This window comes from Hemicordylus capensis, chromosome 2 (assembly GCF_027244095.1).
Source record: "Hemicordylus capensis ecotype Gifberg chromosome 2, rHemCap1.1.pri, whole genome shotgun sequence".
Lineage (NCBI taxonomy): Eukaryota > Metazoa > Chordata > Lepidosauria > Squamata > Cordylidae > Hemicordylus > Hemicordylus capensis.
This window is the reverse complement of record NC_069658.1, coordinates 224,797,819-224,825,433: the sequence shown is the minus strand read 5'-3', so window position 1 is coordinate 224,825,433 and position 27,615 is coordinate 224,797,819. Positions and strand designations below refer to the sequence as shown.

The following is a 27,615-nucleotide window of genomic DNA, read 5'->3' as shown; positions in this document are numbered from 1 at the left end:
TTACAGTACATAAGCCAGCTGGGGTGGTCAGTGCCAGCTGGGGGGGGGGGACGAATGCTCTCTGTGAGTTTAGACAAGGTCTACACTGCTAGAGATGGAAAAGAGGTGATATAGTATTGCAATATGTTCAGTGTGTGCTCATGCTTTTTGATTGTCCTGACCATCAGGCCTGCAGCAACCACATTTGCAATGGTGTTTTAAGAGCTTTAAAAAGTATAAAATACACAAAGAGGCTATTCTCATGATGGGGGGAAACTGGGCTAAAGAAGCCCAGCCCGGTTTCTCCCCATCGTGAGAACCAGCGGGCGAGCCCAATGGTTCTCTGGCGGCTAGCCCGCCCAAGTAGCCCTCTCCTTAGCCTAGGTTAGCGGAGCAAGCGCTCCGCTAACCCAGTTTCCAATCGTGTGCTCCCACGGCGCAGCTCCGTGCCATGGCGACACACAAGGAGACCCACCCCCCACCAGGAGGCTGCAAGCAGCCTCCTGGGCTTAGAGGGGTCTCTCCATGATGCCTCGCCTGCTCACGCAGGTGATCCTGGAACTTCCGGGGGCTGTGCAGCCCCTGATCCCTGCCACTCCCACTGGCTCTGTGATGGAGCCGGCAGTGGGGCAGGGCTGCCTGTTGATCAGCTAAGCTCGTTCTCTCCACCTAACCCCATCTGGTGCTTCACACCGATCGTGTGAAGCGCCTCAAAAACTACTACTACACTTTACGGATGTTTGTTTGTTTGTTTAAAATATTTATACCCCACTCCTCCATTGCAATACTGTCCGGGGCAGCTTACAACAATAATATAGACACAGATACTAAAGAACCTACCAGATATAACAAAATGATATTATTATATGTTGACAGAGGAATGGAAATGATAATTGGCAGGAATGTCCTCCAAAGATTACTGCATGGAGAGAATCCATCAATGTGTTAATTGTTAACCTAACCCTTTGCTGTAAGGGTAAAATGATTGCAATTTCACCTCAATAATAGGGGAGGGTGGGAGGGTTAAAGAAGTGGTGATAACACAGAGCAAGCTGTAAATGCGAGAATGCGATCACCTGCTTTCCATCTCTAGAGGGGGAGACATTGCCAAAATATCACTGAGCATCCTCCCGCTGAGATGGTACGGATGGCTCACATTTGTCAGCTAGACTCATTCCACAAGTGTGACAGAGGAAAAGGGTAACTCGTGAAAGCCCAAAGCATTCATTTCTCCTTCTCTGTTCACAGCCTTTGCAGCTTAATAATTCTGCCAGCCTTTCCCCACCAGAACTGGTCTTTCTGGTTCTGAGCGCCCTCTGTCCCTTAATGAGACTGTAACTATCCTCCACTCCCCACGAGAGTTTCAGCGAAGCCCTGGCGTCAGGGGTCACCCTGCCATCATTTTCAAAAGCAAGAGGTAACCCAAGAACATTTCCCAGTTGCAGAGTTATTGCTTTGCGCCGTGTTCGTGAGAAGAAAAGCACAGCGTGTACCAAGGAACTCAGGGCGTGAATGGGAGGGGTGCACACAGACACGTAGAGTGGCAGTTGCATCCAGCACCCAAAACGAGGGCAAATGCTGCAGCTTTGAAGACTTGGCATGTCCCAAAGGGGATGGGGCTGTAGCTCAGTGGAAAAGCATTTTTTTGACAGGCAGGAATTCCCAGGTTCAATTCCTGGCAGCATCTCCAGGTTGGGCTGGGAAACACTCCTGCCTGAAACCTTGGAGAAGCTGCTGCCAGTCTGGGTAGATAATACTGAGCTAGATGGACCAGGGTACAAGGCAGCTTTCTATGTTCCTTTGCTTCCTCCAGGAAGCCAGGAAAGTCAACTGAGATGAAGGCTACAATCTTACCTGGGAGGAAGCTCCACTGAACTCACTTTCTGAACAAGCAGGCATAGGATTGTGCTGTAAGCAAGAACCAGCCGCTGCCACCCTTGCTGAATCTCAGAAGCCCTCAACAAAAGGAGCCGCTTGCTTGCAAGACTCCACTGGGAAAGGGTTCAAATTGCCCTTAGAAAAAAGTCACTGTGCTGACCTGCATCTGTTTGCATAGGCAGTTGGGTGCAAAACTCCAAGATATATTGAAACATCTTTACATCATTTAAGCTGGAGTGGGTAAAAAAAAGTAAGCCATTTCTTTTGCTTTTGAAGTGGCAAACAACCAAACACCCTTCTAGCCAGGTGGGGTTTTTAGCTTTGGCAATCCCCCCAGCCTCATAGGATGTCCAATATTAGGCCTTCATGCATAAGAACAGCCCTGCTGGATCAGGCCCAAGATGCATCTAGTCCACCATCCTATTTCCCACCATGGGCCATCAGATGCCCCTGAGAAGCACACAGGCAAGAAAGGAAAGCAGGCCCCTTCTATTGCTGCTGTTCCTCTAAAACTGCTATTTGGAGGCATCCTGCCTCTGCACATGGTAAGGTAAAAGTAAAGTGTGTAATCAAGTCTATTTCAGCTCCTGGTGCCCATGGCCACAGAGCCCTGTGGTTGTCTTTGGTAGAATACAGGAGGGGTTTACCATTGCCTCCTCCCGCACAGAATGAGATACCGTAATGCCTTTCAGTATCTTCCTATATCGCTGCTGCCCGATATAGTACCAGCGGGGATTTGAACCGGCAACCTTCTGCTTGTTAGTCAAGCATTTCCCCGCTGCATATGGAGGAGGGCTATATTTATTTATTTAACATATTTGTATACCGCCCAAAATGCAAGTCTCTATAGCCATGAGGATTAGTAGCCATTGAAATATTTGTCCTCCATGAATTTGTCTAAGCCCCTTTTAAAGCCATCCAAGCTAGTGGCCATCACCCACATCCTGTGGCAGAGAATCCCATATATTTATTATGTGCTGCGTGAGAAAAGTCCTAAATTTTCTGGCAATCAGTTTCATGGTCTGACCCCTGGTTCTAACGTTGTGGAAGAGGGAGAAATTGTTCTCTCCACACCATGTATAAACCTCTGCAATGTCTCCCTTTAATCACCTTTTTGCTAATGAAAAAATCCCAAATAATTCTTTTAGAGTGCTCAGAAATATGGATGCTTCCAGTCAAAATACACAGTTCAGTGACTGACCATTCCCCAGATTAACCTGTCACAGAACTACAGTACTGGGGGATACTGAGGGAGGAGAGCTGGTCTTGTGGTAGCAAGCGTTAATCGTCCCTTTTGCTAAGCAGGGTCTGCCCTGGTATGCATTTGAATGGGAAACTATATTTGTGAGCACTGTAAGATCTTCCCCTTAGGGGATGGGGCCACTCTGGGAAGAGCATACTTGCATGCAGAAGGGTCCAGATTCCCTCCCTAGCATCTCCAGATAGGGCTGAGAGAGACTCCTGCCTGCAACCTTGGAGAAGCCGCTGCCAGTAGAAGTCTGATAGATAGATAGATAGATAGATAGATAAACTTGAAACCCCTTTACTAACTGCTGGTCCGGGAAACTGCGCATGAAGAATGTAGCGGTCCTTGAAATTCTGCACAAAGAATGTAGCGGTCCTTGACTCCAAAAAGGTTGAGAAACACTGCTGTAGACCATACTGAGCTAGATCGACCAATGGTCTGACTCGGTAGAAGGCAGCTTCCTATGTTCGTATGTACTTTTAAAAAGCTTTGCTGAGCAATCAAATACAAAAGCAGCTACTCTTATCACAGCACATCTGTGATGTCAAGCAATGGAAGGGGAAATGAAGCACCAAAAACATTCCTTGCTGCTGCATGGGTGGCAAACAAGGGTGGCAATCCAGGGTTTTCTATGGGCACACAGAGGGAGCCCCATGGCTATGGCAGGTGAGCTCAGGTAGGGCTCCAGAGATGCAGCACCATTTGGGTGCTGGAGTCTAACATTTAGAGCTTCACTGGTGGGTGACAGGGAGAGGGTGGCAGTAATTAAGCCGGAGTTTCAGTGTGCAGAGCATGGTGTAACTCTCTGCCTTGTCTCAGGATCAGCAGAAACAAAACCTGTGCAGAACTGTTTGTATGTGCATTTTTTCAGCTCCAGAGTCTAGCTTGCCTCAGTGCAGGAATTAGGAGGATTTCTTTTGGCATGTGCAGTATTTTCTTGTGCTGTAAGTGACAACGTTTGAAAGAGTCAAGAAGCAACTTTGGAGAGACAGGAGAAAACCTGGACGGTACAAAAAGGACATAACTGAGCGTACATGAACTGGGCCCTTTTGCTACCTCCAACTGCACAAAAAGCACCCTCAAGTCAGGTCAGATTTCTTCCTTACAAGCTGCTCAGTTTGCAGTGGGAACATTCTTATCACATCCCAACAATATCAAATTCAGCACGACCTGGGATGTGGTTGCATTCCCATAGATGTGGTTGCAGACGCATGGTCCAGAGCAACACATAGCCACAGTGGAATCCAGTGGCTGCATCTGGAGGCCCAATGCCAAGCAGCAACGCCAAGGAGGACAAATTCATCCCACATATGCAGTCCACTTTTACCAGGGTCGTTCTCTCCTGCTGATGCCCTCCCCCAGCAGCTTGTACTCAGAGGTAGACTTCTGCTGCTTATGGAGGTTCAATTTAGCCATCATGGCGCAGAGCTATTGAGGAACCTATCCTCTGGGCACATAAGGACTGCTTTGAGAATCCCACCGAAGGTCCACCTAGTCCAGCTTCCTGTTTCCCACAGTGGCCAATCAGACGCCCCTATAGGCAAGGCGCAAAGGCAACAACCAGAAGCGTAGGGAGGCCGACAGCGGCCTGTGTGCGGCCACCGCTGCGGCACCCTGCCCCTCCAGTGTCTGACATCAGATGCAGGCGGCCGGCTAGCCACACCCTGCCTGACATCAGAAGCGGGGGCATAGCCTCCCTCCCAAACAGGGCCACGCGATCCCATTTGGGAGGGAGATCAATTGGCCCTGCTGCATTGGCAGCGAGACCAGGAGTGGCAGGCAGCGAGACCTTTAAGGCAGGGAAAGTCACTCCGGCCTCAATGCCAACACAGCACAGGCCGATTTTGATTCCAAATGGGGCCCCATTTGGGACCAAAATAATGCCCCCCCCCATCTGATATCAGATGCGGGGGCGTGATTGGTGGTGGCCTGGGTTCTTTGAGCCCGTTCTCCCAATAGTGGCTATGCTCCTGGCAACAACCCTCCCCTGCCACCTGCTCATCTCACCATGGTATTCAGAGGTAGGCTGCCTCCAACAAGTTCCCTTTTAGCTTTCGTGGCTAATTGATAGGCTTCTTTCCTCCATGAATCTCTCTAATTCCCCTTCAAAGCTGTAACAGCTCGTGGCCATCAACACATCTTGTGGCAGCCAGTTCCACAAGTTAGCTATGCAGATCGTGAAGACTCTTGTCTGTCCTGAATCGCCAGGCATTTCCCCAAGTTTTGGTGTTTTATGAGAGGAGAGGGGGATACCTCTCTCTCCACAGTATGCATAATTGTATCCATCTCTATCATGTCCTCCCTTTGTCTCATTTTTCTAAACTAAAACTTGCAAACCCTTTCACCTTTTCATTTTGACTGTCCTTTCAGCCTCTTTTCCAGCTTTACAATACCATTTTAGAGATGAGGTGACTAGTACACCGCCACTCTCCAAATCTTGCTATGCCACAGATTCATAGAAGGACATTCCAACAACATATCGTATTTACCCAAACTGAAGGCAACTCTGAATTTAAAGTGACCCTCTTAAAAATAGAGGTTAACTATACATTATACCTGGCCCTGAATTTAAGATGACTCCCCTGATTTCTTATATCTAAAAACTTGGAAATAAAAACCTAGTCTTGGATTCAGATAAATATGGTATATGAAGCTGCTTTAAACTGAGTCAGACCTTGGCCCATCTCGGTTAGTACTGGCGGCTCTGACTGGCAACAGCTCTCTAGCAGAGAAGGGTCTCTCTCAGCCTTACCTAGAGATGGTGGGAAAATGAACCTGGAGCCGCCTGCATGCAACGCAGGTGCCTCTTCACCAAGCTAAGGCCCCATCAACAGGATATCAACCATTTTTATTTCCAGTTCCGCCCATCTCCCTCTGCCTTTACCCCAGGTGCACACCATCCATGATCCTCAAAAGGCTAAGAGAAGGGTGCCAAGATCTAAAAGACTCCAACAGGAACAGAACCAAGACACACCTTTGAAAAACGTGTACCACAACATTGGTCTCAGCTCTGAATGACCTGATGTTTCATCAAGTTTATTGTTTAACCTGCTTTTGTAAAACCAAAGTTCCATATACAGTATTTATAAAATGGCTTAAATTAAGGCATAATTCTGTAGTATCTAAGATAAGCATCCATCCTTCTGCACAAGTGAGCGCCAGGTCTGTTTACCGTCAATACATCCCGCCAAGGAGCCAGCCTGTCTCAAACCGGGGAAGCCTTGAGGCCTTTGTGACCCAGGGGACTTCCCCAGAATAGCGAGGGCCAGAGGCACCTTAGTAGGTGGGATCTGGCAGGATTGCCTGGGAACTCTGCAGAAGCTGGTAAACTTCCATACATGGATTGTAGAGCTACATTTTACAGTCTGGAAAAACAAAGATAACGTGATAAGGGAGGGACACACAAAACCCACAAAGGTTACACTCTTGGGATGCCCAGGGGCACCCTCTGTAATCCATCCAGAGGGGAGAGTCCTTGTTTGCCCAGCGTTAAGACTGGAGGGCCAGGCCAGGCTACGGGTAGGCATTCACTAAGCAAGAGATCCAAGGCCTTCCCCCGACTCCCAGGGTATAGCCACAGCCTCCCCAAACTGTTTGTTGAAGACACATTTCCAGTTCTTCCCACAGATACTTAGACTGGGGGTTGCTTTTTCAAATGGCTTGAAAGGTGCCCTCTTTTTTAAGAAGCACACAGATGTCTCTTAGAAAACCCAACATGTGGATTTCCAGTGGACCTCAAACAAGACAGTAAGCCTGAGATACTGAGAGAAAGAGAGAAGCAGGTCCACCCCAAAACGAGTCACCTCTTGGCAGAACACAGACATCCAGGGAGGGACACCTGGCCAGGGGAGATGATGCGAGAGGCCTCTCCCATTACTCATGGAAGAACAGCCTGGCAGGGCTGAATTCTGGCCTCCAGCAGTTTTTGGACTACAACTCCCATAATCCCCCACTAATGGCCAATAGTCAGGGATTTGGGAGTTGTAGTCCAACATCTGCAGGAGAGCCAAAGTTGTTTGTCCCTCACCTAAGGAAGTCTACTGGTCACCAGGAGTTGGGGGCACTAGACAGGATGGCGGCAGACAAGAACTTTGTCCGCAAAGTGGCCATCAAATTCCTAGAAAGCAGCTCGCGGGGGAGAGATTTATAGCATCGGATCAGCAGGTGGGAGACGCAGTACTGTCAGGTGCATAGTAAGGGCTGGCGATCCAGGCCAAATTAGTGCCCAGAGAGATGTCTCCCTGGAGTCTGTCTGTGTGCCCAGGCAACAGACTTAATCCAAGCCAGCGGATCTTGTCCCTGCCACCCACCCTCTTTGCTGTCGAAGGAGGAGAATCCAGCACACCAAACCATTTCTCCTGCCCAGGAAATAAAGTGACAGCCATAAAAACCCTCCTCTTAGCTTAGGGTTTTAAAGGGTAGCTGGATCAGCCTCCCAGCCTCACGGGTCTGCAGGTTTCTTGCAAACCGTTCTAAGACCATGAGGGCTGGGGAAGCTTCCCAGAAGAGATGCTCAGAAGACAGTGAGACGGGACAGGGCTCCAACGCCCACCGCGCCATGATTCTCCATCCAAACAAACACAAAGACAGAGCTGAAGCCCCTCACGAAGGATTCCAGCCTTCCTAGAGGCCAGTTCTTCTCTCAACAAATTTGTACCGAAATGGTTCAATAGAAGAAGGGGCGGGGGGGGGGTGGAGACGGACCCTACAACACACAAAACCTTCCAGGAGGAGGAGGAGGAGGAGGAGGAAGAAGCTCTTTTTCAAAAAGGAAAATGCCTTTAGTCAGAGACACCCAGGAGGTATGCTCTTCCCACCATGGCCCCAGGCTAAAGCAATAACAGCCACACAAGCGCAAAAAACTGTCTACTGTTTATAAAAAAAATCATCGTAATACTACCCCAGCATTATGAAACGGGGAAGGGGAAAGGCGTCCACTCACCACTTCCTTTAAAAACAAACTGAAATTCTACCAGAACCTTCATTAAGCACCATATTTGGGCGACCGGGGGAGGTGGGGGGGAATCGGGTATGAAATGTTATCTCTTGCGTGTGTTGCCCAGAACTCAGCAGCTGAGTTCTCTTTGCACTGAATGATCAGACAGGCGATGCGCTTCTGTGCCAAGCGCCGATATGCAACCAAACCGTTCCTGGGTTGCGCTTTGAGTTAGTCCGTGATGGTCAGGGGGTGGGAAGGGGGAGGGAGGGAGAGGGAGAAGTGGATGGTGGTCGGGGGAAGCTGCGCCTAGTCAGACGGGCTCGGCTCTGCTTGCTGGTCCTTGCTTTCTGGGGCATCGGCGTCCTTCTGAGTAGGCGGATCTTCTATATGGGGCGTGCTGGGGCCCGACTGGCCGGCCTGCTCCTCAGGAGACCCAATCTGCTGTTCTTCTGTCTCGAGGGAGGCGGCCTGCGACTCCCCGCTGCACAATGGGGTGCTGGTCAGCTCTTCGGGGTGGAGGGCCGGGCCGGTCATTGCTTTGTCTGCTTCTGGCTGAGATGTCGGGGAACTCTCGGCTTTCGGGGGCACCGGGCGGCTGACAGGGGAGATCACCAAGGGAGGATGAGGTAGGTCCTTCTGCATTGCAAAGGAAGAAGAAGAAGAAGAAAACTGTGTTTATGTGATGGGGAGGGTGACGGCCGCACACCAAGGACAAGGGGCATGTCCACACGACTGGTTTAAAACCAACCAAGGAGTCACGAGGCTTGTTCGCAGGACTGCGGGCAGGGTTGGGGGAGCAGCCAGCCTGGGTGGGAGAGTCGAGTACACTCCTGATTGTCGGTTGTCTGTTTGCAAACATTAGGACAGGAGGTGGGAGGAGCGATCGTGTGCCAGGCACCAGCTGGGTAGGATGGGTTCCCCTCCTACCTCAGTAAAAAGCTGGAGACGGAAGCTGGGCAGGGCCCACTCGTCCTACCCAGCCGGCAACTCGGACACGACTATTCTCCCGGTCTCCTGCCTTGAAGTTTGCGAGCACACGGCTGATGACTGGGAGATCACCTGGCTCTCCTACCCAGGCTGGAAACTTTGAATACTCTGCAGGCGGTCGTGTGAACAAGCCTATTCTCTCTTCCCAGGGAACACTGAGACAGAATTCTCAGCACCTCATTTGACTGCAACGCCCAGGATTCTTTGCATTAAAGAAGTACATAAACAAAGCACGTTTGCAATACAAGAAGAAAGCAAGAAGAAACATGAGGAAGCAACCAGACTGGAGCAAAAGACAGGAAGGAAGGAAGGAAGGAAGGAAGGAAGGAAGGAAGGAAGGAAGGAAGGAAGGAAGGAAGGAAGGAAGGAAGGAAACGCTAAAAGGATGCAAGATAAGATATATATGAAATGGTCTCTCTATAGACCCAATGCATTTTGGCAATCTGCCTTCTTCTGGGGCACAAGGACAACTTCTGCCAGAAATACAGATTCCCACAAGTTAGGATGATCCTGGTAATTCTGCTGCCAATAATCCATGTTACTGGAAGAAGCTGACTCTGTGCCCCAGGGGGAGGCAACTTGTTGTAACACCTAGAAAAATAGAATTTCATATTCAATTCCATATTTACATTTCCCCCCTCTGCACATTCTGAATCTGCCTCCTCTCTCTGTTTTTTAGGCAGGGCCAAGTGAAATGCAACTGATGGCAGGGACTGAATTTAATAGAAACTTTCCCAGCTTAGCACGTCCTGCCAGATGCTCCTGGGGGGAGGAGAAGGAGGAGCAACAGCAGCCTGAGATCCAAGCCAAAGGTGAAAGCAAGAGGGCCAACCAACTATCTAGAGGAAGAACAATATGACTGCAACTGCAAAACCACACCGCTGTCCATAAGTGGCTTTGGCTTCTTATGGTGCCGCATTCTGGCATGTTCAGAAACAATGTTCTAATATTTTAGAGGGAAGCTGTACAGAGCGAGGCTGCCACTACAGGCTGGAAAGTAGGCCAGAGCTGGGTGGTGGGCTTGCGGCAGATGACAGCTACAGGCAGTAACAGAAGCTGCTGCCAGCCAGGACCAGCCTCCTCACACCACCCAAGTCCTACACACACCAGTTCCCAGGAAAACAGCACGTGCAAGGAGGATGCTGGACATGAGGAAGAGGGAGGCGGCTAAGGGAGAGGGAGGGGGCAAGGAGCAGCCTGGCTGCACCAGATGCGCTGCACTCCACTCTGCTCTGCTCCCACCTTCAGCCACACCACCAAGCCATCTTGAGCACAGTCCAAGACATCCCACCCCAAGCAACTGGGTGTATGCAGGAACTCTTCCACTTTTGTTTCCCCACCTGGTGCCAGATTTTAAGCGGGGAGAATCAGTGAACCGAGAGAGAATGCAAAAGCATCGTGTATCTGCATCTCATTGGTGCACGTGAAGGATGCACCTTGGTTAACTGAGCTGGCCCAGAAGCCATGGCCCTGAGGAATGGGCTGGCACACAGCAATATTTTTTACCCAGAGCTACCTGCTGTACTGAGGTCTTGGTACAGTGAAGCAGTTTAGCCGGTGGAACTCCCTGCTGGAACATTTGAAGAAGGGCCTACGACAAATCAATTACCCAGAAAACAGGAGAAGCCCCTGAAGCCACAACGGAAAGCCCACGAGGCAAAAGAAGGGCTAAAACTTGTTGCAGAGGCTCCAAATGAAGAGTAGCCCTCATCTCATGAGAAGCTCCCATCTCTGTTGTGCAAGAGAACTGAAGGAGCAGAAAAACTTAGTGGTGAGGAACACAGAAAGCTGCCTTATACTGAGTCAGACCATTGGTCCATCTAGCTCAGCAGTGTCTACACTAACCTCTCCCAGCTCTACCTGAAGATACCGAACCTGGGACATTCTGCATGAGAAGCAGATGCTCTGCCACTAAACCATGCCCCCATCCCCTTAGGAAGCAGATGCAAGCCCTGAAGAAGAGCAGCCTCTCCTTTCACCTGGCAGTGGTGGAATCCCTCAAGTGGCTGCAGGGGGAGCTACAGGGGAAGATCCTTCAGCACCTACAGAAGGGAGAGGACCTGCTGAAGAAGAAGCAGCAGCCACCTAGAAGGACCCGGCTGTACAAGCAAGGCTTTCTAAGGAGGATGCCACCCATCCCACAGAACACCTCCCAACTTCTGGTCTTACCCTGTCAGTGGCAAGAAGTTTAAACCTCATGATCAAAACCAGACCTGTACTATTAGGAGTTGATCAACTGTTGTTAAGGGGGAGAGGAGAGCTGGTCTTGTGGTAGCAAGCAGGACTTGTCCCCTTAGCTAAGCAGGGTCTGCCTTGGTTGCATCTGAATGGGAGACCACATGTGTGAGCCCTGTAAGATATTCCCTTCAGGGGATGAAGCCGCTCTGGGAAGAGCAGAAGGTTTCAATTCCCTCCCTGGCAGCATCTCCAAGATAGGGCTGAGAGAGATTCCTGCCTGCAACCTTGGAGAAGCCGCTGCCAGTCTGTGAAGATAATGCTGAGCTAGATAGTCCAATGGTCTGACTCAGTATATGGCAGTTTCCTATGTTTCCTATGTTCCTAAGGGTCCGTGGTCTGGGCTATGTGTGGGTGGTTTTTTTCTCTCCCTTTCTTTTGGACTGTGGGCACGCACAAACTAATAAAATCTGACTGGCTTCCGATCCTGCAGCATTAGTGGATGGAAGCTGGCCTTTGCCAAATGGACAGGTGGCTCAGCCAGCATCTCAGTTTCTACTCCTGAGTACAAGGGCATCTTCAAGCATGCTACAGTGTGGACAGCCAGAAAAACCTACAGCTCAAGGGAATCCTCTTATACTTAAAGTCAACAGAATGTCTCCTAAAGAATAAAACTTTGTACGCTGCTTTGTAGACTATATTGACAGAACGGGAGCTCCTAAGCTGAAGGGTGACTTTAGTTAATCTTCAGCTGATTGTTATAAAACAGCGCTGCACAACTTTGGCCTTCCAGCTGCTGTTGGACTACAACTCCCATCACCCCCAGCTGCAGTGGCCAATAGTCAGGGATGATGGCAACTGCAGTCCAACCACTGCTGAAAGGCTGAAGTTGCGCAGTCCTGTTATAAAGTGTCCAGATCACCCTATGAAATACGAAGGAGCATTTTCCAGTGAATGTTTGCTTCAATTGATTCCATAAGTAGTCATCATTTGTGTGGAGAAATCATTTTGATTTTTTTTTTGGCAGAGGATTTTTTTTTTTAAATTGTTTTATTTTTGGTAATACTTGCTGATTTCTAGGTAGCTGCAAAAGTCTCCGACTCGGAGGTCACAAGGAGTGACCAAGAATCCATCAGGTGCCCGACTGCAGCTGACCTGGAGTGCAAAGCAAGGATTCCAGTGACCAAAGCAAATGCAGAAGCCGTGAAGCCATCGGAGACGTGACAAAGCAAGCAAGCTGGGAAAGGAAGCCATTTCTCCGTGACTAGCCTAGACGGGCTGCATAAGGGATGCCAAGGAATTTGGGGGACTGCAGTTTGCAAGGAGACTGAAGTCCTCTTCAGACGTTATACAAAAGGCACTCTATAGGCGTAGAGCATCTAAAGCGGGATTGGAAGTCCCACCCTGGCAGCGGTGTTCATCTGAAGAGGCCAATGCCAAACTCATGATGGTGGGCGCTTCTGTGTGGGGCCACATCTCCCAATCAACAAAGTGCCCACCATCAGGGGTGTCATCTTCAGATGAATGCCACTCTCACCACGAGCAGAGCACTGACAGGGCTAGGACTTCTCTCGCCCTGTCTTAGACGATGCTCTACTTCAGCAAATGCTCTGCTTAGATGCTCTACCTCAGCCTTTTGAAGCACATCTGAAGAGAGCTTGACAGTCCTCTGTTAGGGATTTGTAGCCGACTACTTCCAAGGACTACAGCAGTTCTCCAGGTTCTTGGGGGCGGGGCGGGGCGGTGTGCCTCCATGCTGCCCAATCATCCTCTTCGATCCTTAATTCACAGAGCTTGATAAAAAGCATCCAGCCCAGTTTTGCAATTGTTCAGGTGACAACTGCCCACTCTCAGAGACCACAAATGCCTCCCCTTCCCATTTGCCCAACAGGGAGAAGCTGGAAGTGCACCCCAGCACCCGCCAACATCTAGCCTCACTCAGGCCAGAAGAGTCAGCCTCTAGGCAGCATGGTCTTAAGCCCACTGCCAGTCCACCACACTCAATCTGGCTTCCCGGGAGAGAAAGAGAAGGCAGGAGGAGGCGACCACACAACCCCAATACGGCAGCAAAGGCAAGACTTGGTTCAAGACTATCTCCCAGGCAAACCTAGGCGGTCGCCTAGGGCGCCAATTCTAGGGGGTACAGAGGAGGTGCCCACTACCACCCCTTGCAGTATATAGCTGTCCTCTGTATTGCGCCTGGGGTAGTGGAGGCTGGGGGGGGGGGGCGGCAGGAAGGAAGGAAGATTATGCCTTTAAAAAAATCTGTCAGACTGCTGCTGCTCCCCGCCCCGCCCCGCCCTGCACTGCTGCTCAGTTCTGTGTGGAGTTCCGCCCTTGCTGCTCACCTGGCCAACGTGCATGTGCAGCGGCCACTTGACGGGACAGCCCAGTAAAAAACCTTGTTGGGCTGACCCTTTAAATAGCAGCCACACATACACAAGCGGTGGGGCGGGTCATCCGGTGGATGCAGACCCCTCACTGAGCTGAGGAGCAAGGCAGGTCACTGCAACCTTATGGATTTTTAAAGGTATAATCTGCTTTCCTCTCCACCCTGCCCCAGCTTCGCCTAGGGCACCAAAAACCCTAGGGCCAGCCGTGGGTGGCTACAGGCCAGGGCTTGGCTGCAGATTTCCTGTAGGATGTACACCTGGAGAAAGCAAGTCCTTGTTCTTCAACTTACGCTACTCTTCAAAGTGCCTTATACATATGGCATATTATTATTTTTGTTGTTTACACAGTCCGACAGGTGTTATTGACTGGTTTATTTTATCCAGACATCGAGTCCTTCCCAAGGACGGCTGAATTTTATTATCAACGTTGTTGCTGTTACTATTATTATAGATATCGTCGCAGAATATAGGCTGTTCCCAGTAATGTTGCTTTTTGTAATTGGCTGATAGTGATTTCTGTGGCCCCATATTATCATCATCATCATCATCATCATCATCAAGAACTTGAACACCATCTCAACATCTTGGGCATCAATAAAATTACAATACATCAACTACAGAAGGCCACACTACTCAGGACAGCGTGAATACTCCTTGGAAAAGGCCCGATAATTAAAGTACCAAATCCATTCAATAACATCTGGTAGACTGTGTGTAAATAGAATGACGACGACGACGACGATAGGGAAACTGCAAATTTCAGTGATCCACATTTTCAGTTATTTTTGTAGGGAAGGTCATAATATCATCCCCACCAACATGTTTTTGTGTTAACGCCCCGTGATATTCATTTTAGCAATTCACTTGCCACAACAACAAAAAGGGTAATAAACAGGGATGGGCCCGGACCAGTCCAGAGGCCATTGAAAAGGCTTCCGGAACGGTCCGGACCTGGGTGGTTTGGATTGGGGGTGGGGGGTCGCTTTAAGAGCGGCGGGAGGGTTTACGTACCACTCCTGCCGCTTTCCACTGTGGCGCCATAATTAGTAGAGTAATTGGGGCGGCAGGATACCTCCCTGCCGCCCCTTCCCCGCTGCGGCTCTGCAAAGCTCCCAGTGATGATTTGCGCGCGCTTCACGTCACTGACATGCGCGCGCGCAAATCATCACTGGGAGCTTTGCAGAGCCGCAGCAGGGAAGGGGCGGCAGGGAGGTATCCTGCCGCCCCAATTACTCTACTAATTACGGCGCCACAGTGGAAAGCAGCAGGAGGGGTAAGTAAACCCTCCCGCCGCTCTTAAAGCGACCCCCCACCCCAGTGCTGGACCGCAGTGTGGCGGTTCCGTGCACACCCCTAGTAATAAAGCAAACCATTTCCTGAAGACAAAAAGAGAGTGTTAGAGGAGAGGAGGAGAAAACACAACAAATAAAGTGTCCTCGACTATGACTGTTATTACTGTGGATAACACTAAGAATAATTTTACTCAACTTTAATTCTAGTTAGGGGTTTTTCTAACATAAGCATTTTCTCACGGATGCTCATATCAAACTGGTATTCACCGCAAAGCCGCTGCCCGTCCAGAACATGCTGAGCTCCTTGCGCCAAACAGCCACGAGGAAGCTGGTGAGGAGAGTGCAGGGCACGAGGTAGAGGAGCGCCGGCTGGCCCTTCTGCATCAAGGCCAGCGCCACGAAGGTCACCAGGAGGCCAATGCCGTAGGCTGCAGGGGGGGAGGGGGGGAGGAGACGACAAGATGTGGTGGGGAAAGCGGAACCGTTCGTGGGCTGGGGGGTCCTCAGCACAGGCAGTTTCACCGACGACCCCAACGGGTCCAGAAGTCAGCCCCCCCACCAGCAGGGCAGCCTTCAGCACAGAGGGGTTTCAGCACATTTCTATAGGAGTGGACTGTCACAGAAGCCACGGGCTGCAAAAGCGTGGCTGGAAAGCGAGCTCTGGCAAGTGAAACCTAAATGGCTCGGTCCATTTCCCTGGCCACAAGAGGCCCGAGAGCAGGCCTGCTCAACTTAGGCCCCCCGGCTGTTTCTGGACTACAGCTCCCATAATCCCCAGCCACAGTGGCCAATAGCCAGGGATTATGGGAGTTGTAGGCCAACATCTGCAGGAGGGCCCCGCAGATGAGCAGTCCTGCCTGAGAGGAAGGATTACCTACAGAAGGGCCCAAATACTCCACTGGGGCTAGACGAAGGGTGTGTGAGGGAGCTTTGTTTTATTAATTCACTGCCAATATCCAAACGGTGGAGAGAGGAACACACAGAGCTCTGTTCTCCAGAGCAAGCTCTCCCAAAATCTCCCAGTAGCCACTTCCTCTGAGAGATAAGAACATAAGAACATCCTTGCTGGATCAGGACTGAGGCCTACCTAGCCCAGCATCCTGTTGCCCAAAGAGGCCCACCAGATGCCTCGGAAGCCCACAGGCAAGAGGTGAGGGCCTGCCCTCTCTCTTGCTGTTGCTCCCCTGCAACTACAATTCAGAGGCCTCTTGCCTCTGAGCCAGGTGGTAGCCTAAAGCCATCAAGCCTGGTAGCCACTGATAGACCTGGTCCTTCAAGATGAGGGGAAGGGCAGCCGGAAGCATCACTCTGTTGCCCCTTTTCCTCTCCGGCTGAAAGCGGGAGGGCATTGCAGCCCCACTGGATCATGTCTGGAGACGGCCTAGGACCTTCCCCCTTCTCTCTCATACATGGGCATGTATCATCTAAAGACAAAGGGGGAGCATCTAGACTAATTCGTCATGACTGAGCACCATCGGTACGAATGGGACAAGTTTCTCAAGACTAACTTCATCGGGATGCTACCCAAAGGATCCACATGTAATCCACTGTCTGAAACCCGTGTACGGAATCAACCAACAGGCTTTCAGCCGAGTGCACAGCTGGACATAAGCAAACCTTTACAATGCATGATTTAGGAGATGCTTCCCAAAAGGAGGCAGTGCAAGTGCTGGGAGGGGGGGAGAGGGGGGGGCTCTGTGCCAAAACAGCAGTGAGCAAAATGCACCTGGACCAAACCCCAGGTGGGGCGGACTCAGCCCGAAGCAGTCTGGCCACAGAGAGGGAAGCCCCCGTTCCTTTGACTCCTTCCTCAGGGGACTCGCCTGAATCCAGGCCATTTCCTTCCCAGCCCCCCACCACCACCCCCATGTTGCGTTTTGTTTTGAAAGGGAGGGAGGGACCTGGGCACTCGCTCTCCGCACCTATACAAAGTGGCTGTAATTCAGTCAGTGTTCAAAGGGCTCCCACTCAGGATCCGAGAGACAAGGAACCTGTTTGACCAGAGGAAAGTGGGCGGCCGGGGGAGGAGGAGAGGAGAGCTGCTTCTCATGGCTCAATTGTTGGGAGGGAGATAAGAGCCGAAAAGCAACTAACTGATGCGATAAGAACGGTGCTCTTAGGGGCCCTGGCTATTAGCCAAGAGTGGTGGGTGGAAGGGGGGGTGGAGCCAAACCTACCAATAGTGCAGGCTACGAAGTAGACCCGGGAGGACTGGACTTGAATGTCAAACCTGTGGCAATAGGCGACCAGCAGACCTAAGGAAGGCAAGAGGCGGAAGGCGGTTTTGACACATCCAATCAAGGGCCTGTCTCAGAAGCCCACAGCACCAAACACATCTGCCTTCTGCTCAGGGGAGGGCTCCCTCGAGAACCCCAAATCTAGGTCAGCCCTGTCCTCCATTTCTCTCATTTCAGCTCGGCTGAATCAGGCCAAGATGCTCCCCCCTCTCCCATTTCCCAACCTCAGACAGTCAGAGGCCGAGCTGGGAATGGCTGGGGCCCGAGGTCTTTAAGGGAGCACCTTCTTCTTCTTCATGAACCCCACCACCTATTAAGATCATCGGTTGAAGTCTGGCTGCAGTTACCACCGGCTCATTTGGTGGCGACCCCAAACGGGGCCTTCTCATGGGTTGCCCCAGGACTCTGGAACACACACCCAAATGAAATCAGCATCTCCCTCTCTCTGGCTGTTTTTACGCAACCTTTAGATTGCACCTATTTTATCAGGCTTTTAGTCTATGATGTCCAAGTTCTATTGATGGTAATTTTAATTTGCTTTATATTATTTAAGGTTCTAACTGTTGGGTTTTAATCATAAACTGCCCAGAGAGTTTATATGGGGCAGTACACAAATCACTGATATAGATCTATGAGTTCCTCCTTATCTGCCTTCTTTCTAAATGAAGAAGGCCCAAACATTGTCACTGTTCCTTGTAAGGGAGTCGCTGCAACCCCCTGATCATCTTCCTGGGCCCACCTAACCCAGTATCATCTACTCGGACTGGCAGCAACTCTGCGGGGTCTCAGGGAGAGGGAGGCTGAGATCCTACTCAAGGAGATGGAGAGGCCTGCAGGGCAAGAGTTCCACCACTGAGCCGAGCCAACGTCCCTCAAGGCCTAAGAACACAGGCAGAAGAAGATGGCGGTGGCCATACCTGGAACCAAGATGTCCCCGAAGCCCAGAAGAGAGAAGGGTCTGTCACAGAGCGCCAGGGGCGAGAAGTTGAGCCGTGGGACCTTCAGCACCATGGGGAGCTTGGAACATATTCAAATATAAAACATCAGCTCAAACAGCCGCCACAACATGTTATTGCTCTGCCCTTCTTGAGACTTGGGGGCAGATACAGCTGCTGGTGGAATCAGTGAGGTCTCCTGTTGTTGCTATAATTCATGGCCCAGAACTCATTCTGACGTATGGAGGTACCTTTGGAGCAGCTTCTTGCTTTGCACCCATTTTGAGAGACAATTCTTACAAAAGGAAGACACAATGGGATATATTTCATTCTGTAGGATACACCCAGGGTTCACAACCTTCGTAGCTGGGGAAGATGGGAACTGTATACCAACAACAGGGAACCCAAGGATAGGAACCCCTGGGATACGCAAAACAACAGAAATGTCAGTTGTGCAATGCTCGAAATGCAAGGACCATGTGGGCACATTTTATCATTTGTGGTAGACGTAATTTATTTATATATTTGATTTGATTTATATACCACCCCTCCAAAAATGGCTCAGGGCAGTTTAGGTTCACAACAGCAGAGAAGGGTTGGAAACAGAACTGAACACTTCTTGCAAGCATAAATTCTGTGATATTTCTGTTAACCTACAAAAGTATCTCTGTGTGGAAGATTTTCACCTTAAGATCCAATAAAGCACAGCTTCTAAATGCTAAATGCCGGAAACTAAGAAGTGTTTCTTGTAGAGATGGCTAGGGAAATGAAACCTATTAATATGCCACCCTTACTGAATTAACTTATTACAACATCCCAGTTAAAATGATCATCTTTCTTTTAATACTGGGGACCTTTTATTGATTCCATTTGCATCCAAGTCTCTTGCACATGTCTGACTTGATTGAATGTATTTTAAGCAATATAATGAAAGTCTTTTTTTATTTTCTAGGAAGGGTTTCATACCACCTCTGAACTAATTATTGTTAGCCTTCTGTTAGCTCCTTTCAGGAAGTCTGCAAATCCCAGCAGCCCCACCCTCTCGCTTCCTTTGGAGTCCAGAGTGTCCACCGCACTCTTCCCCTCTTGCTCTGGAAAAGCCCCAAAGGTTCATCCTACCTTTTCATGAGTAGCAGAATCTGTGGGGCCAGCTGCCACCTCCACCATGATACTCTCCCCAGTCTGCAACGAAACAGCAGAAACGTCTGCAATTAATGCAATGCAAACACTTTTTGTATTTTTAAAACTATTTAATTTTCTAGATCCTTTCTTATTTGTGGGGTTAACTAAGAGCTTCAGTTCCTTGCCCAGAAGCCTCCCAGACAAAATCAGAAAGAAGGATCTGAGAGGAGGAGAGAAGATGCTGGGAGAAGATGTGACCACTGTGAGAGCAAGCAAAGAAAAGAAAAATCAAATGTGTTCTCTGGACACACTCCCACAACTCTGAACATGTACATACGTGTGTACATATATACACACACACCCCTCCCTTCCCAGACTCCTTGCGAGGGTGTTCCTCCCTTCCCAACTCCGCCCCACTTCAAGCCAGTAATATTCCCTGCCTTCCTCAGAGCAAGGAAGACAGTGGTGTGTGACAATCTCATGTTCCCTATATCTAAATTAAGAGGACAGCAGGGTGAGGTGCAGGAAACAGATTGCACTGGGTGTCTGCAATCCAGCATGGCTTCCCTCTGTGGGGAAGATCTTATAGCAGACAGTGCTCACATGTAGTCACCCATTCAAATATAAACCAGGTGGACCCCACTTAGCAAACGAGACTCATGCTGGCACCTTTATCTGCTCTAAGGCTCAGCATTTTGCCTTATGGGGTCCCGCCCCTTTCTTAATGCAAGCAACTCTCGTCGGCCAAAGAGCAAGGTAACGAGCGCTGCTAAAGAAATCAAGTCACGTACCTTAGTCAGATACGGTGTAATGAAAACAAAGAAGACGTCGTATACGAAGAGGACCAAGAGAAGCAAAGTACAGCCCTGGGCAAAGGGGAGAGAGAGGAGAGTTAACTGTGAGCAGAAAGAAAGCGGAAGTGGCCCTGCAGGAGGAAATCTGCAGGAGATCAGAACCCTCTTCCTCAGAGGAACTCCAAGTGGCAGGAAGCGGGTGGCAGCTCGGCCTCCTCCTGCACATCCCACCACAGGCTGACATCCCTCCGTTCCCACTCAGGGGACAACGCTGCCTTCCACTGAGCTGCTCCATCAAGCCCAGCCTCGGCCTCCTTGGGCAGGGGGAGAGAGTACGGAAGGGGCCTCTCTCAGGCGGGCAAAGGGAGAGCCTTTTTACAGTATTCTTGGAGGCCCCAAAGATGGAATTTGGGACCTGCCTGTCCGTGAGGCATCACTAATAAAAATCCCACCCCCCCCACCCCCCAAAATACAATTTTGGGCTGGCAGGGGCCAGTGGGAGCTCTCCGGAGCTCATTTCCAGGCAGCCCTCACTGCTGGATAACATTCATTTAACTTCCTTGAAATGAACATTATCCAGTGGAGAGGGCTGCCTGGAAATGAGCTCCGGAAAACTGCCTGAAATTGGTTTTTGGGAGGTGCCTGGGGGTGGGGGTGAGGGGGGCGACCTCCTCACTAACTGCTGGTCCAGGAAACTGTGCATGAATAATGTACTGGTCCATAACTCCAAAAACATTGAGAAGCACTAGTCTAGCCCAAGATGGATGCCTCTGCTTGAGACCTTGGGGAGCTGCTGCCGGTCAGAGCCAAGCTTTCCCCAGCACCCCTCTCTCCCTCCCCGAGTTGGTTTCCTCAAACGTCCGAGAGCCCTGGGATGCCCTGCATGCAAAGCAGGTGCCCTCCTGTTGACCCACGGCCCTCCTGGCACCGGGGCTGGCCTCACTGGGAGACTGCCAAGGGTCTCCCGCTGATCCCCGAGACCCCCTCTCTGCCCAGAGCCTGTGTGTGGAGGGGGCAAGGCAACTCTCTCAGGACCCAGTCAGGACACTTTGCTGAAGGTCCCTGAACCCTGCAGCCACCCCTGCTCTGGTCTCCTGGGCAAGGGGGACACCTTCCCAGTCTCCCCTCTGAGCCAGCGGCGGGGAGAGCTGGTCCCTGCTCAGCCATGCAGCCTGCTAGGGGCCTTGGGCCTGGCACCCCCTTCTCAGCTTCACCAACCTCACAGGGTTGCTGTGAGGACAATTAATTGACGGAACTGGCGGCCACGAGCCGTGTTCCCTGCAGCAGGGATTCCCAGCAGGATACTGACGACCCATCATCCCCAGCCAAAGACCCCTGAAGCTGGGAGGATGGGAGTTGTAGTCCACAACACCTGGGAATCCCTGTTACGGGGAACACTGGCCACAAGGTGTGGCGAAGGCACCACTGTGATGGCTTTGAAAGGGAATTAGACAAATGCACCGAGGAAGAGGAGTCTCACAATGGCTACTAGTCAGGATGGCTACAAGCCAACTCCAGGAGCGGGCTCCCCATGCAGGCTTCTGCTGGGCCATTGTGAGAAACAGGAAGCTGGAGTAGACCGGCTTGGCCTCATCCCACAAGGAGAATATTTTAAAAGGATGGAGCGTGGGCAGCAGTCAGGCCCCTGTTTCAAAATGGAGGGAGGGAGGCGAAACCACATGCACCTTCCTCAGCTCCTTAGAGGAAGCCATTCCCTTCATGGTCCCCTCGGCAAGGTCTCAGGATCTGGAGGGAATGCCTTCAGGCCACCCGAAGGCCGGTACTTGGGTCACCCCCTGCCCAGTGCTTTGCACATGCCTGGCACTCAGCACCACCAGCCCAGAGGTCAGCCAGCAATCCTGGGCTGCCCCACCTCCTTACCTTGAAGGTTGGCAAGCGGATGGTCTTCAGCATGTACAGGCAGAAGGCAATCCCCAGGGCATCTTGGAGCACCCAGGCCCACCTGGAGGGAGAACAGTCACCACTGAGCACACTGAGCGGGGCAGCAAACATCTGCACAAAGCCCCACTTGGGGGGCAGAGGCACTCCCTTGTCCTCCCCAGCCTCCCATGACCACCAACAAAACTGATGGACAACTGTCCAGGGGTGGCTAACCTGAGGTTCTCCAGCAGCTGCTGGACTACAAATCCCACCACCCAAATCCCACAGTGGCTGGGGACAATGGAATTTGTAGTCCAGCAATAGCTGGAGAGCCTCAAAACAGGGCGGCAGCCATTGGTTTAGGCCGCTTCAAAAGGCAATGAGAGAAATTCATAGAGGAGGTGGTCCAGCAAGAGCCGTGAGCCATGGGGGCCATATGGAGCCTCTCTGTTCAGAGGCAGTCTACCTCAGAATGTGAGGTGCCGGAGACCAACCAGAGGGGAAGGGCTGCTGGCTTCCTGCTCTGCTCATGGGCTTCCTAGAGGCCTTTGCCTGCCCCTGCCCAAGGGGCCTGATCCAGCAGGGCCCTTCTGATGCACTGAAGAGCAAACCCAGCATGTTCTGTATCCAGGGCAAGTGCTGCAGCCAGCCCGCCACCGTCACTAACTCGGAGGAGGTGGCCACTGCAACCCAGATCTTTAGGCCTGGTACCCCCCCAACCCTAATGCAGAACCTTCAGGGTGGGAGCCGTTGGACACAGCTGCCCCTCAGAAGAGCCCCGGAGTCCTGCCGTCCTGATGGGGCCCAGCAGGGCGCCTCCCGCTTCCACAAAGCCCCCATCTCCCCCACCCTCAAACCCGGGGAGCAGAGGCAATGCCACCAGGGTGGAGCACCAGCTCTGAAGGGGTGCGCCTGACTACACAGAGCCTCCCTTCCAAGGGGAGAGAGAGGCCAGCTCAGGTCTCTCCTCTGGAGCAGGGGTACAAGGAGGAGTGGGATCAGCTGCCTTAGACCACTGGTCTCTCCAGCTCAGTCTGGTCTGCACTGGCTGGCAGCAGCTCCCCAAGGTCTCGGGCAGGAGTTTTTCCCATCCCTGCCTGGAGATGCTGCCAGGAATTGAACCCGGGACCTTTTTCGGCATGCAAAGCAGATGCTCTGCCTCTGTGCTACAGCCCCATCCCGAGGGGAACATCTTACAGCACTCATGTGCAGTCTCCCATCCAAATGCAAACCAAGGCGGACCCTACACAGCAAAGGGGACAATTCGTGCTCACCACTGCAAGACCAGCCCTCCTTTCCTGGCCACCCTGCTGCCTCACCTGACCCGGGTTAGGAACATAGTAAACTGCCATATACTGAGTCAGACCATTGGTCTATCTAGCTCAGTATTGTCTTCACAGACTGGCAGCGGCTTCTCCAAGGTTGCAGGCAGGAATCTCTCTCAGCCCTATCTTGGAGAAGATGCCAAGGAGGGAACTTGAAACCTTCTGCTCTTCCCAGAGCGGCTTCATCCCCTGAGGGGAAGATCTTGCAATGTTCACACATCAGGTCTCCCATTCAGATGCAACCAGGGTAGACCCTGCTCAACTAAGGGGACAAGTCATGCTTGCTGCCAGGAGACCAGCTCTCCTCTCCTCCAACACTGGCCCTCCCCGTTGGTACAAGGGTGTGGCCTACCCCACCTGGTCCATGCAACAAAAGCTGCAAGCCCCACCCCCAGGTCCGAGGGAGAATCCCTGGGCTGCATGGACCCGACTGTGATCTGATGGTGATGGGGCCCTCTTGGGCATGGGAAGATCTGACAGGCACCAGGTGGAGGGGGGGAGAGGGGGGGATCGTAGTCCTCCTCAAGGGATACAGTGGTGGTGGAGGGAAGAGGAGGATGCAGAATACACAGCAGAGACTTACTGGTCTTCGTTTCGAAAGACTCCCCACACCACGCTGACAGCAATGCAGAATCCGGCCAGGAGAAGCATCCGGACCTGGGGGCGCTTGTGAAAGTATGGCAGGTTGTTATCAGGAACTCTGAAAGCAAGAAGGGTCATGTATTTATTTATTTATTTAAAATATGCCACCCCTCCAGCACACTGCTGCTCACGATGGCTTACAATAAAAGCATAAAATCCACAATAAGAGACAACAAAACAGAGTAAGTCATCAATAAAGAACAGTAACACAATAAAGACCAGAAGGAGATAATATAAAGGTGTACACCAGGTAAGACAGCAGTCAGGATTAAAACTAATTGACTCCAGAGACCCAATTACAGCCAGCTTTCAGCTGCTTCTTTTAAGAGGAAGGTTTTCGTGATCTCTTTAAAACTGGTCAAGGAGGGAGACTGATGACGCCCTTCTGGGAGGGCATTCCTCAATGGTGTCATTTGGAGAGTGTTCTTGAGGCATCTTCTATCCGTGTGGCAGATCTACGGAATCACAGAGCACATCTGCGGGCTGGAGCAAGTGCCCGGCCCGAGGCAGCAACACCCTGTACTAACGTGTGTGCACACATCCCTGGCCAGGAGGGAAACACAAGTGGAGCTCAAGACAAATCACCAGCCAACATCTCTTTTCCAAGAGGGACTTTGCACAGCCCCAACATGCCGTCTCTCATCACGAACTTTAACACCTCTCCCCACCTTACTCTGCAGGCTCAAGAAAAGTGTGGCATGTTTAAAAACATTTCCTCCACTGTTCCCTCTAAGGGAACACACATGTGCGCACGCTCACAGATTTTCTGATGTCTGCAAATTAATCTCACTTAATTTTAGATCCCACCCAGGTTGAATCAGGAAGGCCCCACTCTGAATGCATGTGCACACACTGTGCCTTGATATTGCTGCCCGGAACAAGACTCATTCTGCACAGAGATGAAAAAAACAAAATCAGAGGGACCACTGATCTCCTCCCTACCTCCCACAACTTTGAACCACCATTCAAAGCACTAAATGGACAGTTTTTCCAGCATCCTCCTGTTTAAGAATTTACATCCTGATTTTCAACTCCAAAAGTGGGTAACAGTAAAACAATATAATTCAACAAATAAATTATGTTTTATTTCAAATTTAATATATCAATATGTGGGGGGGGGGGGGAAGAGAAGGGAAGCATCCAATCAAAAGAATAAACTAGAGCACACACAGCTGCTCCCAAATAGAAAAGACAAAAAACTCACTAAAAGAACTTATTCACAATCCTGCCCTTCCTCTAGTGAGTGCAGGGAGGTGTGCATGGTTCTCCTCCGCCTTGTTATCCGCACAGCACCCCTGCGAGGTAGGCTGAGAGAGTGAGATTGGTCCAGGGTCACTCAGGGAACTCTGATGGCTGGACAGGGATTTGAACCCAGGTCCCCAACTGGTGTTGGACTGCAACGTCTATTATCCCCGGGATTCAGCCATCGTGGCTGGAGAAGATGGGAGCTGCCCTCCAGTCACCATCTGGGCACCCAAGGTTGAGAGCCACTGCATATATACATAAACACACACACACACGGCTTTCTCTTTTCTTGTGGAATTTGACAGGTGCCTCTCACTCAGAATCCACTTCTTCTTTCCATAGGAAGTGGGCTGATGGGAGTGCTGGGGAGAGAAGGGAGGCCACGCCCTGCTAGAAGGCCAATCAGGAAGCTGCACAGGTCTCTAGGCTTGAGCCCGAAATGGCTCAGCACCGTTTCAGTGGCAGCGGGGTTGGCTCCTTAAGGGCGGGGGAGGGAGCACTTACCCCTCCCACAGCTTTCCCCCGGTGGCACTCCGTTTGTACCGAATTTGATGGGGCGGCAGTGTACCTCCCTGCCGCCCCTTCCCCCTTTCGTCGCCGTAAGTACTGGCTGCATGTGTGCCCATCACGTGTGCGTGCATGCATGGCAGATGGGCATGCGCAGCCTGTACTTCCGGCGACTTATGGCGACAAAAGGGGGAAAGGGCGGCAGGGAGGTATGTTGCCACCCCATGGATTTCGGTACAAACAGAGCATCGGTGGGGGAAAAGTGGTGGGAGGGGTGAGTGCACCCTCCCCCGCCCTTAAAAGACACACCCCCCCGTCCCCGAAACGTTTCGGAGGCCTCTATAATGGCCTCTGAAACGTTTCAGGCTCAAGCCTACAGGTCTCCCAAATTTCAAGGCAGCAGCCTGGGCCCTGCATGTTGAATGGCTGAGGCGCATCGGAAGGAACATAGGAAACTGCCATATACTGAGTCAGACCATTGGTCTATCTAGCTCAGTATTGTCTTCACAGACTGGCAGCGGCTTCTCCAGGGTTGCAGGCAGGAATCTCTCTCAGCCCTGTCTTGGAGATGCCAGGGAGGGAACTTGAAACCTTCTGCTCTTCCCAGAATGGATTCATCCCCTGAGGGGAATCTCTTGCAGTGTTCACACATCAAGTCTCCCATTCATATGCAACCAGGGCAGACCCTGCTTAGCTATGGGGACAAGTCATGCTTGCTACCACAAGGAAACACACGCACAGACTAAAGCAGCCTCATACCTGCATTTGCCCAAAGGGAATCTCCTGACAAATGGAGACAGGCAGCTGTAGAGCCCGATGGAGGCAGCCAGGCAGAAGATCCCAATGATGGCATAAACTGGAAGACAAAGTGGGGGGTGGGGGAGAGGGAGGGACACTTACAGTGTCAGTTCTTGCTTGGTCCCTTCCTCAGCGAGACCACCCATTTCCCTTCTTAGACTTTGGGATTGTCAGTGATTTCTTTCAGCTGCACTTGACTCCCCTGTCAGTGAAAACTGGTTTGATTTGAATCTAGGCATTGCCTACTAGGCTAGACATTGCTGCAGGTTTGCCCTGGGGTGCTCCTTCGCAGCCCAGGGGTTGTATAATTTGAAAGGTACATGATTTATGTGCAATGTCCCAAGTATGTCCACTTCCTGTTCTCCAGGGAGATTGCTTTGGGTTCAGTCTAAACAATCCCTTACCTGAGGTCTCGACTGAGCTGTCCCTACAACTTCACAGGAACATAGGAAACTGCCATATACTGAGTCAGACCATTGGTCTATCTAGCTCAGTATTGTCTTCACAGACTGGCAGTGGCTTCTCCAAGGTTGCAGGCAGGAATCTCTCTCAGCCCTGTCTTGGAGATGCTGCCAGGGAGGGAACTTGGAACCTTCTGCTCTTCCCAGAGTGGCTGTTCCATCCCCTGAGGGGAATATCTTGCAGTGCTCACACTTCTAGTCTCCCATTCATATGCAACCAGGGTGGACCCTACTTAGCTAAGGAGACAAGTCATGCTTGCTACCACAAGACCAGCTCTCCTCCCATCCCTTCCCCAGTAACTGGAAGTTTGAAACTCTCATGGACTGGCCCAGGAATCTTCCTGACAATGGCTAGGTGAGGGTATGTCTTTAGCAACGGAAAAATCAGGCCATGAGGAGGAACTTTCCTCGGGCCAGCCACCTTGGAGAAACCTACCCAACAAATCCCTTGGTAATATTTCCTGAAGTTGTCACTGGCTGGGTCTCTCACGGGGGCCAAAAAGAGCCAGTTCAACAATGGAGGAAATGGAAAACGAAGGAGGAGCAGGCTCAGCTTGGAAGGAAAAGGGGAGACTGAACTTTCACCTCCCTGAAGAGTTGGCTATACAGTGCAGAACGGGAATTTAGTTGTTACAAAGAAGGAAAGAAAAAGAGTGAAGACAATAAAAGGGTGTCTAAATTCAAAGAAGATGAGAACACTGGATGAACGCATACCTAAGCATTTTGTAAGCTATGTAGAATTACAGGGTGAAATGGAGAATTCCTGCAATTGGGAGACA

General features: G+C 51.1%; 1 protein-coding gene across 3 annotated transcripts in view; it reads right to left on the bottom strand.

Moving 5' to 3' along the window:
- Positions 1 to 6,107: 6,107 nt before the first annotated feature.
- Positions 6,108 to 27,615, bottom strand: part of SPPL2B (signal peptide peptidase like 2B) — a 43,133-nt gene continuing 21,625 nt past the window's right edge. Inside the window, exons 7-16 of one of the 3 annotated variants that reach the window (XM_053297029.1) lie at positions 26,337 to 26,433; positions 23,767 to 23,883; positions 21,859 to 21,940; positions 19,975 to 20,049; positions 19,181 to 19,243; positions 18,044 to 18,143; positions 17,067 to 17,144; positions 15,157 to 15,317; positions 12,275 to 12,359; positions 6,108 to 8,678 (exon numbers count right to left, since the gene is read on the bottom strand). In XM_053297029.1, the coding sequence (XP_053153004.1) occupies positions 8,467 to 8,678; positions 12,275 to 12,359; positions 15,157 to 15,317; positions 17,067 to 17,144; positions 18,044 to 18,143; positions 19,181 to 19,243; positions 19,975 to 20,049; positions 21,859 to 21,940; positions 23,767 to 23,883; positions 26,337 to 26,433 (1,070 nt within the window). In that variant the 3' untranslated portion in view covers positions 6,108 to 8,466. Of the gene's footprint in view, positions 8,679 to 12,274; positions 12,360 to 15,085; positions 15,318 to 17,066; positions 17,145 to 18,043; positions 18,144 to 19,180; positions 19,244 to 19,974; positions 20,050 to 21,858; positions 21,941 to 23,766; positions 23,884 to 26,336; positions 26,434 to 27,615 lie in introns of all 3 variants that reach the window. The other 2 variants (XM_053297028.1, XR_008316356.1) reach the window with 2 other exon arrangements.